The sequence below is a fragment of the Lemur catta genome, chromosome 3, assembly GCF_020740605.2.
Source record: "Lemur catta isolate mLemCat1 chromosome 3, mLemCat1.pri, whole genome shotgun sequence".
Classification (NCBI taxonomy): domain Eukaryota; kingdom Metazoa; phylum Chordata; class Mammalia; order Primates; family Lemuridae; genus Lemur; species Lemur catta.
The window spans coordinates 105,930,688-105,947,750 of NC_059130.1; the positions used below are offsets into that span (position 1 = coordinate 105,930,688).

Genomic DNA, 17,063 nt, shown 5'->3' on the forward strand with positions numbered 1-17,063 from the left:
CATCTGTAGGCACACTGCAGTGCTGCAACAAGAGGAGCTATGCCCAGATCCCAGGAAAGTCCAATGCCCAGCGCAACGCAGACTGCCCAGTGAGGTGCTGCAGCGTAGAACATAAATGCTCTATGATGCAAACACGCAATGCGGCCATAGAAAGCCATGTGTTGGTCTCAAGCAGTGGTGCAGTGTGAGGGGCTCTGTCTAGAAGCCCAGGGACTCCACCTTCCCAGTGCAACACTGACGTCCATTAGAGTAACACAGTGTAAAAGAGAGCTGCGAAGCTACACGGATCAGGACAGCTGCAGGATGGAGACACAGTCCAGTGGCACAACGCAAAGGCAGAGTGTGCAGAAACTCGGCAGAGCCCACACACCCAGTGCCATGCAGAATGCCAGCGCAGTGAAGGGCTGAGATGCAGTGCAGCAGCACAAGCATGCTGGATCCAGGACCCCAGGTAACAACATCCAAAGCAGTCCAGAGCCGTGATGCACTGTGTTTATGTAGCACAAGGCAACGACACGGCACACTGCAGAAGTGTTGTGGGGAGGGCTGTGATGCCTCTCTGTGATGCAACAGAGAGGAGGGGAACCCAGACCCCTGGAGAACCCTATCCCTACAGCTCTGCCAGGCTGGGCTGGCTCAGCCCACCGGCTGGGGTCTGAGGCCTCATCTGCCTTGTCCCCCATCCTCCAACATCTTCCACTAGAGTGGCTCTCCAAGGGCACAGGATGAAGCCACTGCCACCCACAGGACAGGCAGTCTACAGAGAGCTGAGCACATTGTCCAGGTATTTATATCTGAGCAGGGCCCCAGCGTGCTGGCAGCCAAACAATGAATTCAGAGTCTGCTGATAAAGCTTTTGGACAATTAAAGTGTATCCCCTGGCCCCCGGCCCAGGGCAGGGCAGTGTGGGGCAGGACAGAAGAGGGACAGAGAGGCAAACCTATTGGATTAGGCCCTGGCACAGGGTGGGCAGGAAATGGGAGGGACAGGAGGGAGGCAGTGACAGTTAAGCCAGAGTCAGCCACCCTGGCCAGTCACTCCCCCACCCTGCATCCCCACTACCACTACTCCTCCCAGACCTGGACTTCATCAGAAGCCAAGAACAAACTTTTCTGAGCACACAGGATGCCGCACACATGCACACTGCAGTCAACACCGACAGTGCTTACTATGTGCAGGGCCTGCTCTAAACTAGATATGCACAAACACAAAATACATCCTCACAACAACGCAAGCGGTGTGTCCTTTACCATCCCCATCTCACAAACACTAATGGCTCGGAGAGGTCAGTAACTGGCCCAAGTGCCACGTGGCTAGGAGTGGTGGAACCAGGACTAGAACCACCCTGATGGTCTGGGCCCTGAGCCCATGCTCTTAACCACCTCGTGCTAGGCACAAACATGTATTGACACACATGCACCACCACAAGGATCCACACACACATGTAAACACACACACACATTCTGAGCATGCATTTCCCACTCGCTGAGACCCACCTGTCCTGACTGGATAGGTTTCTGATACCTCTCAGCTGTCACCTCTCACCCCTAGCTGTCCCACATCCCCCTGTTTGCTCCATCCTCCACCTGTCCCCCAACCCTCAGTTCTTCCCCCAGCACCACTTGTCCCCTCATTGCCAGCTGTCCTCTTCCCCAGATTTACCTTCGCCACCAGGTTTCGCCCATCCCTCAGCTGTCACCCTAGCTGCAGCTGTGATCTTGCCCATCAAATATACCCCCCACAACCCCTTCCCAATACCCCCATCCCAATCCTTCCCGGCAGCTTCTGCCCTCAAACTCCCAATCTTAACCCTTCTAAGCCCCCTTTCTCCTCGTCCCTTCTGAGTCACCACTTGATCCTGGCATCTGCACCTTGAGAGTCTGCCCAGGACCTCATGAGTCATCCAGTAGCAGCATCTTCTGAGTTGTCCACCTCAGGGGTCCTCCCACAGCCATTCTACAGGCGATGGCAGCCCCCACCCAGAGCCAGACAAGGAGGCATACCGACCCACCCACAACTGCCCTTGGAGCCTGCCTCTACCCCCTCCAAGCCTTCCCTATCCACCCAGAGGTTCACACTGATGCAAACAGTGGGCACCTACCATGCATGGGCCCTGGGGACCAGAGATGACAAAGACACAGCCCACTCCTTGGGGGGCTCCTGGCCTAGTGGAGACAGGGGATGGGAAACAGCAGCCCACTGTCACGTGTGCATTATGGGAGAAACCTGACCAACTGTGCCAGGATGGGGCTGGGAAGGCTTCACTGTGCCAGAGGCAATGGAGCTGGACTCTGAAGGCCGAGCAAGGTGAGAAAGGGACGGGCATTCCTGGCAGAAGGCACAGCATGTGCAAAGGTAGAGAGGTGTGAAGGGACATGGCAGGCTCTGGGATAGGCCGTAAGCCTGGTGATCTTGGATCAGACGGTGGACAGGCAGGAGCGGGGTCGGGGAGGAGATGCGTACGGTGAAGCTGCCTTGGAAAGAAAGGGCTGGTCACACAGGGACTCGTCTGCCATGTCAGGCTTTAGGTTTTGTCTCCTGGGTGCTGGGGAGCCTTCAGCTTGGGGCAAGGGAGTGGCAGCACCCTATGTATGCTTAGAAAGGTCATTCAGAGCACATTAGAAAGGAAAAGGCTGATGGCAGGATGGAGACCGAGGAGGAGGGATTGCAATAGTCCAGGCAGGAAATAACGAGTCTGCAGAGAAGGGGACGTGGAATCAACAAAATCTTTCTCCACAGCCACTGAGTGATGATCTGTCCAGACATTTTCACTCCCTGAGATGCCCAGGCCTCACTAAGCTGCCACATGCCTCACACCTCTGGACCAGTACGTCCATAGAACCTTCCAAGAGGATGGAAATGTTCTCCTCCTGCACTGACCAGTACGACAGCCACTAGCAACATGTGACTCTTGAGGACTTGTGCAACTGAGGGAAGGAATTTTTATTTTCATTAATGTTAACTAATTTAAACTTAATAGCACATGTGGCTAAATGGCCAATGTACTGGAGAATGCAGGTAGAGAATATCACCATCACTGTAGAAACTTCTGGTGGATAACAAAGCTCTAGACTGACTAACCATGGAGAAACAAAACCAGTGGGGCCTCCTTCCCAGGCTCCTGGCTTTGGGAAGGGGGTCCCGGAGGCTGAGTTGGGGATAGCCACCAGCACACTCCCACCCAACACATACACACCCCATTCCTGGACACATGGATATCCCCACAGGACATCAGGGCACTTCCACACCAAAACACGCAAACAGACACATGGCACCTCACACCCAGACTCACAAACACCTGGGTTCTTGAGCACGTGGACACCCTGTTGCTGGACATATAGATACCCCCCCACTCAGATATCCAGACACCCAGCCACCTGGACACAACACAGAGACACTCTGCACTTAAACAGCCACTAACCTGAAGACTCCTAGATGCCTGGATACGCCCACCTCCAGACCCAGAGACACTGAGTATCCTCTGCACACCCTGATCCTCCCACAGCCTGGGACTGGGATGCCCACACCTAGATACTGTGACACCACCCATCGAAACAGCTCTGCACCCAACTCCAGGAATTCGACGCTTGCATATCCAGACACCCTAGCGTCAGGCTCCCCAGGGATCAGAGCACCTGGTCCTGGTCACCTCCTTACTCCAAACTCAGATCCTGCCACACCAGGGAGACCAGACATGGCTAGACACCCTGACCGGCCACATATATGCCCTGTGCCCCTAGCTACAATCTCTCTCTCTCTCTTACATACACACACCCAACTCTGGCTGCCCAGAAGCCAGGGTCCCACTCGTGCACACTTCTGCCAGCCTCCCCCCCACCCCACCCACAAGGGCCACCAGGGAAGCAGGTCCCCTCCCTCTCCCCCAGCACACAGCAGCCAGGACAGAGGCTGTGATCCCACCTGCCCACCCCAGGATCTGGGACTGAGGACGGAGTGAGGATCTTCTGGGAAGGCTTCCCTCCCCCTCCTAACGCAGCGCCCTCCCTCTGCCCTCCCTCCTCCCCAGACGCTCAGACAGACCGTTGAGACTCAATGCCTCACCAACTGTCACAAAGGCCTGAGACTGGGGGCTGGACAGGCCCTGCCAGCTGCTGGGGGTGGGGCTGGGGCCTAGGGGCGGGGCTCGCAGGCAGGAGACCTGCTCCCTTCAGTCTCTGCCAGGGACTTAACCGCCCCAACTCAAAGCTCCCAGATGACCCTCTCTACATGGCCTTTTCACAACACAACACCATCCCCCGGCAGAATTTTCCAGATTCCTGGAGGGAAACCCTATTTCTTTAATCTCTACCTTCAGTGGAGTCAGTGCGCCCCCATCTGGCGTCTCTAGCTCTGAACTTGATCCCCTCGACTTCATTCACTCTTTCACGTCACATACATTTATTCAGACAGGGTGGTCGAGGCCTTGTGCCTGGCACTTAGGATTCAGAGGTAAACTAAACACCCAGTCTCTGTCCTCACAGGGCTCAGGGTCTGGTAAAGGAGACAGGACCAATAAACTGTGATTACAATAATTACAATGCTAAGTAAAAATCCAATCAACCCCCACTCCTGCTTCCTGGGCTAGGATTCGGCATAACCAAGGAAGGCTTCAGGGAGTGGGTGATGTCTAAGCTGAGGGCTGAACAAGTTGCTGGAGTTCGCCTGCCAAGAGGTGGAGTTAAGAGCGTTCTAGGGAGAAAGCACAGCTTGCGCAAAGGTCCGGAGAGGAGCAGGTGAGCCATGGGCACTTAGGGGGCTACTGGTGAGAAGGTCAGGCTGGCCAGATCACAGGATGCAAAGGGCAAGTGACATAGAACAAGATGGGGCTGGACAGGCAGGCAGGGGCCGAGGCAAGCAACAGGGCAAAGGGGCAAGGACATAACCCTGAAAGCAAGGGGTAGCCTTCAGAGGGTTTTAAACCCAGGTTAAAACATGAGTCTTAGGAAGATCCCTGCACTGTGGAGGGAAGAGGCTGGAGCCTTCCTGCAGGTGAAAGATGGCTGCAGAGGGAAAGAAGGGGACAGATGAGAGAGCCTCTGAGGCAGCACACGGACAGGGCACAACAGGATGCAGGAGGAGGGAAAGGGGCAGAGGGAGGAAGGGGGCAGAAAGCACCCCCTCCAACTCTGGCTACCCCTGCCCTGCATGGAAAGGTCAGCCTGCAAGCCCAGCCTCGCTGGTGAAAGCACCAAAGCATGGCGGCATGCCTCCAGCAAGCAGGGTGCCCCGAGCTCAGCACTCCCACCCTGGCCCCTAGCTGCTTCCTGCCGAATCCCCTCCTCCAGCCCCAGCAACAAGGGAAGGGCGGGATGCCCAGACAAGCCTTTATTGCCCAACCTGAAACCACTGGGCAGCCTCTCCCTCATTCCAGCTGTCCACAAGTCCAGCCACCGAAAGGACGCAATGAGCAAGAACACGGCAGAATAAACTACCGCCAGGTTTGCTCTGCTGAGAGACATCACATGCCCACCCTACCCGGGAAACTTGGGAGGCACTCAGGGAGCTGGGCTGACCGTACCCAGACTGGGGGCCGGGAAATATCACATCCTTTATTAAGGGTTTCTGACTTAAGCTCTAATAGTAACAGCTACTAACTGGCCAGGAAATTTAGAAGTAAAGTGACTTGCCCAAGGTCAACTGAACAGCAAGTAGCAGAGGCAGAATTTGAACCCAGATTACCCGGGGTTCAAATCACAGCCTCTGGGGCTTTGTAACAACCCTCAACCCCATCTTTTGTTCCCTAGCACTCAGAGATAGAGCCTAACTTTACAAGGTACTACCAAGTACTATACACTATTATTATCATGCCAGGGGGCAGGTGAGGAAACTGAGGCATCAAGAAGGGGAGTAACTTGCTCTAGGTCTCACTCCCAAACCTCAGTTCCTGACAATCCCTACTACTAGCAAGAATTGGGGCACCGGAGAGGTAGAGGTGGGGGTGGGGAGCATACAATACTCTCCCCCCAGTTTGATCTCAGGGTGGAGAAGACAGGCATAGTTGCTCCAGGACATGGGGAAGGAGTTGGGGGTGGACAGGGAGGGAGGTCGCCTTGGGCATCCTCTCCAGTACCCACCAAGAGGTCAAAGCTAAAGCTGTGCCCAATGGCTCCGGACCAGCAGGGCGAGGCCCAAGTGCGAACCAGGGCCGGGGAGAACTCGGGATCCACGGGAGCTCCGGCCTGAGACGCCCCAGCAGGCGGCGAGGCCACGAACTCGATCCCGGGGAGGTCCCGGGGAGGTCCGTTGTCTGAGGCTGGCGGCCAGCCGGGAGGAGGCGGTTCCGGCACGTGTCTCGGCTCTGACCCCGCCTGGCCAGGGGCGTCTCCCCGTTACTCGGCGCCTGGAGCCGCCCAGCGGGTCGCGGAGGTGGGGGGTGTTGGGGGTGTCCCCAGGAGGGGAGGGTACCTTCGCAACTCCGCGGGAAGGGGCCGCGGTATGGGATCCCAGGCCCCAGGGTGGGGTCTGGGACACGCACCCGACACGCCGTCCACAGCACGCACTCGGACGCGCACACGGACACACAAGCTCCGTATACACGCATTCAGATACGCGAACACGCACACACCGAAAGACACCAGACTCCGAAACACACCCAGGGCGCGCGACCACACAGAGGACAGGAGCGCGAGGCACACGGACACGCTCTCACACGCGTACACACAAGGCGGGCCCGGCCGGCCAGGAGGCCGCACAAAGTTGCGGACGCGACCGAGGGAGTGTCCCAGGAGACCCCGGCGTCCGCGGCGCGTCCTGCGCTCACGGTAGGGGGCGCCGTCCCGCAGCGGCCAGCCAGGCCCCGCCGACGCCGCAGCCCGCCACCCCGGAACACAGCCCCCGCCCGGCCGCCCTCCGACCCGCCGCGCCCGGCCCCGAGCAGGAGCGCCCGCCCGCCCGCCGCCCCCCGCGAGCCCCCGCGAGCCCCCGCCGGCCCGGGCCCCCCGCAGCCCCGGCGCCGCCTCGGATCTGCCGCCCGCCAGCGCCGCGCGGAACTTGCGAAACAACAAACAGCCCGACAGGCCGGAGTCGGCGGCCGCGGGGCCCGCTCCTCCCTCCCGAGCCTCGGGCCCTGCCCGACCCGGGAGCCCAGGGGGCGCCGCGCGACAACTTGTCCGGCCCAGCGCGCCACACACGCGCACACGCACGCACACACACACGTCCTGCCACCGCCCCCTCGGGCGGCCCCGGCCCCGGGCACACACTCGACCGCGGCCCAGGCGCGCGCCACACTCGCAACATTCCTGGACGCGCAGCCAGCACACACGGACACACTCACACACACTCACATCCGCTCCAGGCTCGCTCCCACACACGCATTCCCGGCACACTTGGCATTCACACGGACCCACGCAGCCCCGGCGGCGCACACCACAAACCCCAGACACTCCCACACGTACACAGCGCGGGGACACACACGTTCCGGACCCATTCCCACGCATTCACACGCGATCTCACAAGCACACCCCACACACGCTTCCTCGGATCCACACTCAGGCGGGATCCACGGAGCACCCCCGACCACATGCGTACCACAAACACACAACCCATTCTCAGACACACAGACAGGACTCCCGGCCAAGGCATACAAAATGCAAACAAATGCAACACATTAGCAGATACAACTTCGACCACACAACCAAACTCAGATGCACACACTACACACATATCACCTACTTGGCCGCACAAACACTGCACACTGGCAGACACACAAGAGACAGCGTACACCCAGTGCCTCGATGCACACACATTCACCCCAACACACTCGCACACACACAACACAGCTCCTTTTCTTGCACAGGGAACTCACGGACACACAACATTCGCAGTCACACAACGCCCAGGGCACAGAACCGCACATCCCACACTCAGATACACACAGGGAGCACGTTCACAACGCCCGGCCACCCTACACTCACACTTTCTTCCGAGCTACGCCACGGGCCCCGCGGCTGGCGGGGCAAGCTTGGTCCGACCGCCGTGCGCTTACCTGCCGGAGTCTCGGTCTCGGGCGCGCAGAGCTGGAAGGTGAGCGCCAGGACGAGTGCCTGGGCGCGGGCCATGGCGGGAGCGCCGCCGCCTGTCCCGGGGCCCGGCGCGGGGGGCGCCGCCGCCGGAGCCCGAGCCGAGCCCGAGGCGAGCCGGAGCCGGAGCGGAGCAGCGCGGCGCGGAGCGGGACTGGCGCCGAGTCCAGAGCGGGAGCCGGAGCGAGCGGGGCGCTGACGTCAGGCCCGGCGCGCGTTCGGCGGTCTCGCGGCGCCCCCTGCTGACGGTGGCGGGTGCTGCTGCGGGTCCGGCCGCCCGCCGACCCGGCGCGCCCCTCCCCCACTCCCGCATCCCCGCCGGAGGCCCCGACACCTCTGCACTGACTGGGCACCAACATTCCAGGCGAGCACACTCATTGCCCATGCCTAGGTCCCGCATAGCGCTCTCAGGGACAGTGACCCTGGGAGATACTGTCTGTCCCATCTGATGCTTGAATCCCTTCTACCTTGGCCCCTCCAAATGTGCGTTCATACATACCTCCAAGGACAGGGCACTCGTCACGTACCAAAAGCAGTTGTTGGGGCTTTGGAAACGCTGGCATTTAGAAAGTTCTTCATTTTCATGACGTGAAGTCTGTCTCCCTTGCTAGCACTCACTGGTCCTACTCTACCTTCTGGGCACACTGGTTAGGTATATTTGGGCCTCTACCCAATACAAGCCCTTGCACAATGATCTGCAAACTAGTTGTCCATTACTATGTAAGACCAGGTACCTTCTATGTGTTTTACCCACATGGAATCATTTAATCTTCATCATAACCTTATTAGGTATGTACTACTATATTCCCATAACACAGTTGAGAAAATTGAGGCATAGAATGAGAGAGTGACTTTTCCAAGGTTGTACGTTTTTATGCAGCAGCACCAAGATTTGAATCAGGCCAGGTGTGGTGGCTCACGCCTGTAAATCCTAGCACTCGAGGCCGAGGCAGGCGGATTGTTTGAGCTCAGGAGTTGGAGACCACCCTTAGCAAGAGGGATACCTCGTCTCTACTAAAAATAGAAAGAAATTATAAGGACAGCTAAAAATATAGAGAGAAAAAATTAGCCAGGCATGGTGGCACATGCCTCTAGCCCCAGCTACTTGGGAGGCTGAGGCAGAAGGATTGCTTGAGCCCAGGAGTTTGAAGTTGCTGTGAGCTAGGCTGATGCCACGGCACCCTAGCCAGGGCAACAGAGTGAGGCTCTGTCTCAGAAAAAAAAAAAAAAAAAGATTTGAATCAAGGTTGTCTGGCTTGAATTGAATAGTGGCTGAGACCTGGAAACCCATTCATTCAACAAATACTTATTAGATACTGATTCAATTATTCAACAATTACTAGGTTGGGCAAGGTGGCTCACACCTATAATCCCAGTAGTGTGGGAGGCCCAAGTGAGACAATCGCTTGAGGCCAGGAGTTTGAGGCCAGCCTGGTCAACATCAGCCAGACCTCATCTCTACAAAAATAAGAAAAATTAGCCAGATGTCCTAGCTACTTGGGAGGCTGAGGCAAGAGGATGGCTTGAGCCAGGAGTTGGAAGCTGCAGGGAGCTATGATTGTACCACTGCACTCCAGCCTGAGCAACAGAGCAAGACTCTGTCTCAAAAAAAAAAAAAATTACTATAGGCCAGGTAGAGATAAAAAACAGACAAAAAATCAGACTTGGTGGCTCACGCTTGTGATCTTAGTACTTTGAGAAGCCAAGGCAGGAAGATCGCTTAAGGCCAGGAGTTCAGAGCAGACTGAGCAAGAATAAGACCCCATCTCTGCAAAAAAATAGAAAAATTAGCCTGACGTGGTGGCACAGGCCCGTAGTCCCAGCTACTCGGGAGGCTGAGGCAAGAGAATCACTTGAGCCCAGGAGTTTGAGGTTGCTGTGAGCTACACTGATGCCACGGCACTCTAGCCCAGGCAACAGAGCAAGACTCAAAAAATAAAATCCCTACCCTCACGGAGCTTACATTCCAGTGGGAAGATAAAAACAATAAATAACAACAACAATGAAAAGCAAATCCTCTGGTTTATATCCCTTATCACTGTCTCATACACCAGAGAATTTAGGGGAAAAAATAGTGAGGGGGACAGGGAGTGTTGCTGTTTTAAACAGAGGACCTGCTATATGACATATTCATTATTTGTCCCCACCTCTAGAAATGAGCTCCCTTAGGGACTTTAGAAAAGGACTTCATCTAGTATCCCAGTGCCTGGTATCTAGCATGCAGTTGGTACTGGGATGGAGGTATGACTACATGGTGAATACCACGTGCACTGTCTGGAGAGTGGACACGCCTGAGGCTCTGACTCGGGGGGATGGGCGGGACATGGACAGTGTATATAACCTGAGCCTTTGTACCCCCATGAAGAGCTGAAATAAAAAAAAAAATATTGAACGAATGAATGAATATAGATATTGTCCTTGCCCTCATGAAGCTTACTATCTAGCAGGTGACATGTCCATAAACATAATCACAATCTTCAACAAGTGCACTCTGAAGGACATGGGTAGTGTGCTATGATAGAGAATGTGAGGGAGGGTTGTCTGCTTTAGATAAGGTGGTCCAAGAGGGCTTCACTGAGGAAGTGACAGGTGACATTACAGCTGAGACCTGAAGTATGAGAAAGAGCCAGCCTCATGCAAACCGGTGGGGAGGGACATTGCAGGGAGAAAGGACAGCCTGTACAAAGGCAGGTGCTGGTGGCTTTGAGGAGCCACAAAGAGGCCAGGGCAGCTGAATGGGGCGAGCTGGGGGGAGAAGGGAGCCAGGTGCAGCTGGAGAGGTGGGCAGGGCCTGCAGGTCACACAAGAAACTAGGGACAAGGAAGGGGCTTTTGGTTACAGCCTAAGAGCAATGGGAAGCCATTGGAGCATGAGGCAGAAGAGTAATAAGTTCTAATCTCTGATTAGTTTAAAGTCCCCCAAGCAGCTGAGTGGAGAACAGACTGCAGAGGCAGGGAACCCCACAGGCAGATGGGTCAGACACAGCCTGGGAGTTCAAGGTGTATCTAGGCCCTGCCTCCACTCCCGGCTGGCCTCACACTGAGGTTGGCACACCCATAAGCTGCCCTGAGGCTGAGGAGGCAGAGCTGAGGGTTTCTTGGCCTCTGGGCTCCTCTCTTGTGAGCACTGATGAGCTCCAGGCTGAGGTGGGGAAGGGGCCAAAGGGCACAGAGCAGGCAAGGACCAGAGGCAGAGAATTAAACAGAGAGGCAGTCACATGAGGAGAGAGACAGAAGCAAGAAAAGAGTGATGATGAAGACACCAAGGTGGACAGATGCTGGAGCAGACATGAGCCAGAGAGGCCCACCCAGATAAAAGGAGGTTCAAGGAGAGAAAACCAGTGAACAGAAAAAACAACCAAGGCTGCTGTTTGCAAAGGACTCTTGAGGCATTCTCATGACAGGAGTTTACCACTAGTCCCATTTTATGGATGTGGAAACTGAGGCTCAGAGAACATAAGGCAGTTGCTCAAGGTCACACAAGTAGTAAATAGTGGACCCAGGACTTGAACTCAGGTCTGACTGATTCCACATCCCTTTACTCTTTGTGCAGGGAAAGATGGCAGGGACTGTGATGGAGGGAGAAAGAGAGTGCAAGCAACAAGTGGACAGGTGAAAAGAGAACATTCTGCTTTACTTCAAAAAAACCACAAACTTCTATAATCCTTAAGAAGGAAAGTACTGGCCTGGAGTGACCAGCCCAAATCTAGGGAAAAGGAGATGACACTACAGACAGTGCCAGGCCATGAGGAAATTCAATTCCCTGCAACTCATGGAATATTTATGACACCTCCCCTGTGCCAGACCTCATATTGAGTGCTGGTGTCATGGAGATGAACCAAACATGGCCCCACTCTTGCCTGGAGGGGGAAGTGGACACATAAATAACTAAGAGACCATGTGCTAAAGGCCATAAGACCAGTCCAGAAAAAACACAAACGCAGCAGCAGTTGACTCAACCTAGGGGACTGGGAAACAACATCAAAGAAATGATATCTGAACCTGGAGTTTCCCAGGTGAGGTAAGGCAGGGAAGAGTATTTTACGCAGAAGGAACAGCCTGAGTAAAGGCACAAGACAAAGAAGTGCTGGGAAAGGTGGGTATCAGGTGTGGTTGGATCATAGGCTATGCACAGTCCAACAGTAGAAGATAAAGCTGGAAAGACAGGGTGGGAGTCAGAGTGCAAAGGGTCTTCAGTGCAAGACCAGAACAACTGGACTTGAACCCCTCAAAAGGTGGCTCTCAAACTATGCCCCTGGGGGAACCCAGATGGCCTGGACTCTAAGTGAGGGCTATTGAAATGCACAGGGGAGCAAAGTCCAGCCCCAAGTAGGAAGACTTGTTGGATGATTCTTTAGGCTTCCTGGCTGTGCTGCCCAAGAATTCAGAAGAGCCAATTTGGTGGAGAAGATACTGTCAGCAGCTCAATGTTACCTAGCGAACCTTACAACTTTGGGGGGCTATTTTGTACCTCTCAGCACAAGTAGGCCTATGTGTCATTGTGAAAATAGGTGAGCAAAACTGGTTATGGTGTGTGCTTGCATATGTATGCTTGCACATAACTGTGGGACCATGTCATTCCCCCACCATGGGACACTAACTTTCTCTAATAATAAAAACAAGTACAAATATTTATTGAGCACATATTGACTCAGACCCTAGCCTATTTTGCATGTGATGTTTCTCATTCAATCTCCACAATAACCCCCTGATAATATTTCTCAAATGCTTCCATGTGCCAAGCATTATACTAAATGCTTCAAGTGAATAATATTTTGCTTGACCCTCACAACACCCTAGATACAGATAACTATTATTCCCTCAATTTTAAGCATAAGGAAATGGAGACACAGAGAGGCCAAGTGACTTGTCCAAAATCAAATGACTGGAAAATGGCAGAGCCAGGACTCAAAGCCAGGTGTGCTAGAGTCCAGCTTCCACACCCTTAATGAGGGTAGTTTGCTGTGCTCTCTTCCTGAGAGAAAAAGCTCTGACATGACAAGCATTGGGTCAGTAAAATCCGGACAAAGGAACTCTTCCTTATCCTTCAAAGCCCTGGCTCAGTGTTTTTCAAAGCTTGTTGCGTGGGCCACCTGCATCAAAATGTTCTTGGGAGCTTGTAAGGATGTAGATTCCTGGAACCCCCACCCCACAAGATTCTAATTCAGTAGGTCTGAGACGGGACCTTGGATTATTTTTATGCACATGCACACAGAAGACTTTGAGTCACAGGGCTGGCTCCTACAGCACCTCCTCCAAAATCCCCGGCCCTCACCCCCACCCCCACGCCAGAGCACCTCTCTTCTTCAGATTAGAGCAGTGCACTCTGGCATGTGCTAACGTTCAACTGGGGTTTTAGTTATTTTCATATCTTCCCTATACCAAAAATAAGATCTAGCTTCTTTACAGGGCTACATCTTTTTACAAAGCCCTTCCAGTGTCCCACTTAATCCCTTTCTACACCGTGAGCATTCTGAGAGGGGCCCCTTCTCCTTGTGATTCCTGCCTCGTATCTGAACACACTTAGCATTTTTTACAATGTATTCTCCCGTCCACGATAACATTCTTCTATTGCTTCATCCGATCCTCACAACAATCTGGAAGGAGGTATATTATCCTCATTGTGCCCATAAGAAAACAAACTCGGAGTTTCACTTGCTCAAGGTGGCCAAGCTAAGAAGTGGCAGGGCTAGGATTTGAACCTAAGTCTTCTAACGCTATGTCCAGTACTCCTGCCTCCATATCACCGTATGTCTGCTTTACCCAGTGTAGGGAAGTGGGCTTGCCCTCCCTATGCTGTTATAGGGTAATGGGGATTAAATGAGATAATGCCTTAAAGGGCCTGGCTCAGGCAGCATTCAATAAAGGGTGGAAGAAGGGGAAACTCAGGCCAGGGGAGAGTAAATGACTTTCCCCAAATCAAACAGTGAACTACAAGCTGTACACACAGCTTTAGGCCAGATCCATACTCTCCTTGCTGGGAGAGCTGCTTCGGCGGCCTTGCAAGCTCCGCACCTCCCTCAAGTCCCTCCGCTGCCCAACCCCAGCCCCCTACGCTGTCTCCCCAGGCGCCACCGCGTGGGCAGCAAAGGAAAAAAACGGCCCTTTAAAAGGAGCGTGGGGCGTGGTCACGCGGCGGGGCGGGGCGCAGGCGCGCGGGTGCGGGCAGATGACGTAGCCGGCGCGCCCGGCTCTGTTGACTGGAAGGAGCATGTGGGTCTTCGGCTCAATGTTGGGGGCGCGAACGCCTGCCAGGCTGCTGTGGGGTGTGCTCTCCGCTTCGGGCCGCCATGGGCCTGCTGCCTCCTCCTACTCCGCATCCGCCGAGCCCTCCCGGGCCCGGGCGCTCGTCTATGGGCACCACGGAGATCCAGCCAAGGTCGTCGAGTAAGAGCGCGGAAACCGGGAAAGGGGACTAGGGTTCCTGAAGGGGTTTAAGTCCGGCTGTGGACTGGGAAGGGAGGGACAGGATCCGAGAAAGGGGACAAAGGATAGCAAGACCAAAACTGAAGCGCAGGGCGCTTTCGGTAGCTCAGAAAGTCAGTGCTTCGAGGTAGCTGGAGACCCGAGGGACAATTACAAGGATGATAATAATGGCTGATATCCATTGATTGAGTATGGCGTGTCAGGCAATCCCTTTTTTAAATGGGTGCTCTCATTTAATTGTTACAACAATGTTGTGGGGTAGTTACTTGATTTATCTCCATTTTGCAGATGAGAAAACTGAGGAATAAGAGAGGTAAAATCACACACCTGAGGTCACACAGCCAGTAAGTGACACGGTCGGATTTGAATGCACATCTGACTGACTGACCTGCCTAAGTTATTTCCCTCTATTATTTTTCGGAGGGAATTTTCAAAATACTTTTACATCCATTTGGATCTTCACTTCTCAGTAAAGTTGGTCATTGATCATTGTTTCTACTTTACAGAGAGCAAGGTACTTTACGTGTCCAAAGTGATTTGGCTAATAAGTGATTGGAACAGAGACTGGAATCTGTGGCTTCTGACTCCTATTTCATGTGAATTCCCCTCCACTGCACAGTGTATGCACGTTGGCCTAGTTTTTTAAAAAGCTGCTTTAGGAGTCCACTTGCTCAGACTTCTTGAGTGTGGCCCTGGGTCAAAAAAAAAAGCTGTTTTGGAGCCGTACAGACCTAAGTATCTGTATTAGGTCAAATACAGGCTTAGCCTCTTTAGTAGCTGTTTCATCTTGGGCAAGTCACTCAACCTCTCTGAGTCCTCATTGTTTTTATGATTATGCCTTCCTCCTAAAATTCTATTGGCTCTTAATTCATGAATTTTGCATGTGCCTGATTAAAAAAAAAAAAAAAAGGACAGCTTCTTTTGTCTCCTTGTGTGGAATCCTAGTAATTTCCCTGAAGTTCAAAACATGATACTTCTACAAAGCATTCTATTCAACCTTGGCTTCACAGCTCAGTCACCTATAGTGCTTTTAGAAACTGTAGTATATATTCCCAGGCCCCATCCCTGAGGTACTTAGTAGGTCTGGGATGACCTGGAGCATCGAGTTTTTAAAGCTCTCCAGGTGACTCTGCTGCCCAGGCCAGGGTTGAGAACCATTTCCCTGTGGATACAGATTATCAGGCAGGTAGTAATTCTCCCTTTGCCCCAGAAGGGCAACTTTTCCCTTCTGACCCAGATTCAGGAACTCCTTGTTCGCATATGGACTGAGGCCAGAGACAGGGATTCTCTTTGTAGTCATGTCTTAGGAGGTTTAGGGTAACCATACTGTCATGGAAAGAATCAGATGTCCTGGAAAGAATCAGATGTCCTTTAAACTTCGCAGTGACTGGGTATTTGGGTCAGGTTACACCAGGTAAGGTCATGGACCTACCCAGCGTCTGAACAGAGCATTCCCCAAACTGGTTTGGTATGTGATGTTTGCATTGCGGGCCAGAGCTCTGGAAGCAGGAGGGAGGGAAAGAGGAACAATCTGCTCAAGTCTGAGAGGTTGCAGAACGCCTCACAGTGAGGCCCCTGGGATCTACTGTTTTCATGTCAACATTCTAAATGTCCCTGTTTTCATTCCTGTTGACCCCAGACATTCCAGCTGTTCTCTACTAAGCCACGTCCCCCATCCCTCAGTTTCTTTCCCTTCCTTCCAAAATGGGATCCTCTAAATTAGTATGTGGGCCTTTTTCATTTAAAGGATTGAACTGCTGATCTAAACGTAGTAAGACTGAAGAATTGCAAACATTCTAGAAATTTCAGAATTCACAACTCTGTCCCTTAAGCAGAGTTCTGGATTCTCCATCAGATAATTCCCAAAAACCCTGATGTCCTTCTCTTTCCTTTTTTTTTTTTTTCCTGAAAGTCTTTTTAGATTTTTGCCATTCTCTGGGTCTTATGGTGAAAATAGCTCTCATATGTTATATACTTGCTGTGTAGCAAGCACTGGGCTAAGTTCTCCACATATATTATGGAATTTAAAAATCACAATAATCCAGTTTGATCATTGTTATTCCCATATTACAAGTAAGGAAACTGAGGCTCAAGAAGATTGAAAGGGGCCAGGCGTGGTGGCTCACACCTATAATCCTAGCACTCTGGAAGGCCAAGGCAAGACGATTGCTTGAGCTCAGGAGTTCGAGACCAGCCTGACCAAGAGTGATACCCTGTCTCTACTAAAAATAGAAAGAAATTAGCCAAACAACTGAAAGTAGAAAAAATTAGCCGGGCATGGTGGCACATGCCTGTAGTCCCAGCTACTCGGGAGGCTGAGGCAGGAGGATTGCTTGAGCCCAGGAGTTTGAGGTTGCTGTGAGCTAGGCTGATGCCACAGCACTCCAACCCAGGCAAAAGAGTGAGACTCTGTCTCAAAAAAGAAGATTGAAAGGCATTTATCCAAGATCATACAATTTGGATGCCCCTTCTTTATTAAAAGTTCTTGATACAGGGCTGTGATTGGTAGCTCACAGCTGTAATCCCAGCACTTTGGGAGGCCGAGGTGGGAGGATTACTTGAGGCCAGGAGTTCGAGACCAGCCTAGATAACATAGGAAGACCTTGTCTCTATGAAAAAA

General features: G+C 53.2%; 2 protein-coding genes across 5 annotated transcripts in view; one reads left to right on the forward strand and one right to left on the reverse strand.

Annotated features, from left to right (window-relative positions):
* PTPRU (protein tyrosine phosphatase receptor type U) overlaps window positions 1–3,061 on the reverse strand; it is a 74,440-nt gene extending 71,379 nt beyond the window's left edge. The window contains exon 1 of one of the 2 annotated variants that reach the window (XM_045545728.1): window positions 1,872–3,061. In XM_045545728.1, coding sequence (XP_045401684.1) covers window positions 1,872–1,896 — 25 coding nt within the window. In that variant the 5' untranslated portion in view covers window positions 1,897–3,061. The remainder of the gene's footprint in view (window positions 1–1,871) is intronic. The other variant, XM_045545727.1, reaches the window with a different exon arrangement.
* Window positions 3,062–14,184: 11,123 nt separating this feature from the next.
* MECR (mitochondrial trans-2-enoyl-CoA reductase) overlaps window positions 14,185–17,063 on the forward strand; it is a 30,746-nt gene continuing 27,867 nt past the window's right edge. Inside the window, exon 1 of one of the 3 annotated variants that reach the window (XM_045545729.1) lies at window positions 14,185–14,404. In XM_045545729.1, coding sequence (XP_045401685.1) covers window positions 14,229–14,404 — 176 coding nt within the window. In that variant the 5' untranslated portion in view covers window positions 14,185–14,228. The remainder of the gene's footprint in view (window positions 14,405–17,063) is intronic. The other 2 variants (XM_045545731.1, XM_045545730.1) reach the window with 2 other exon arrangements.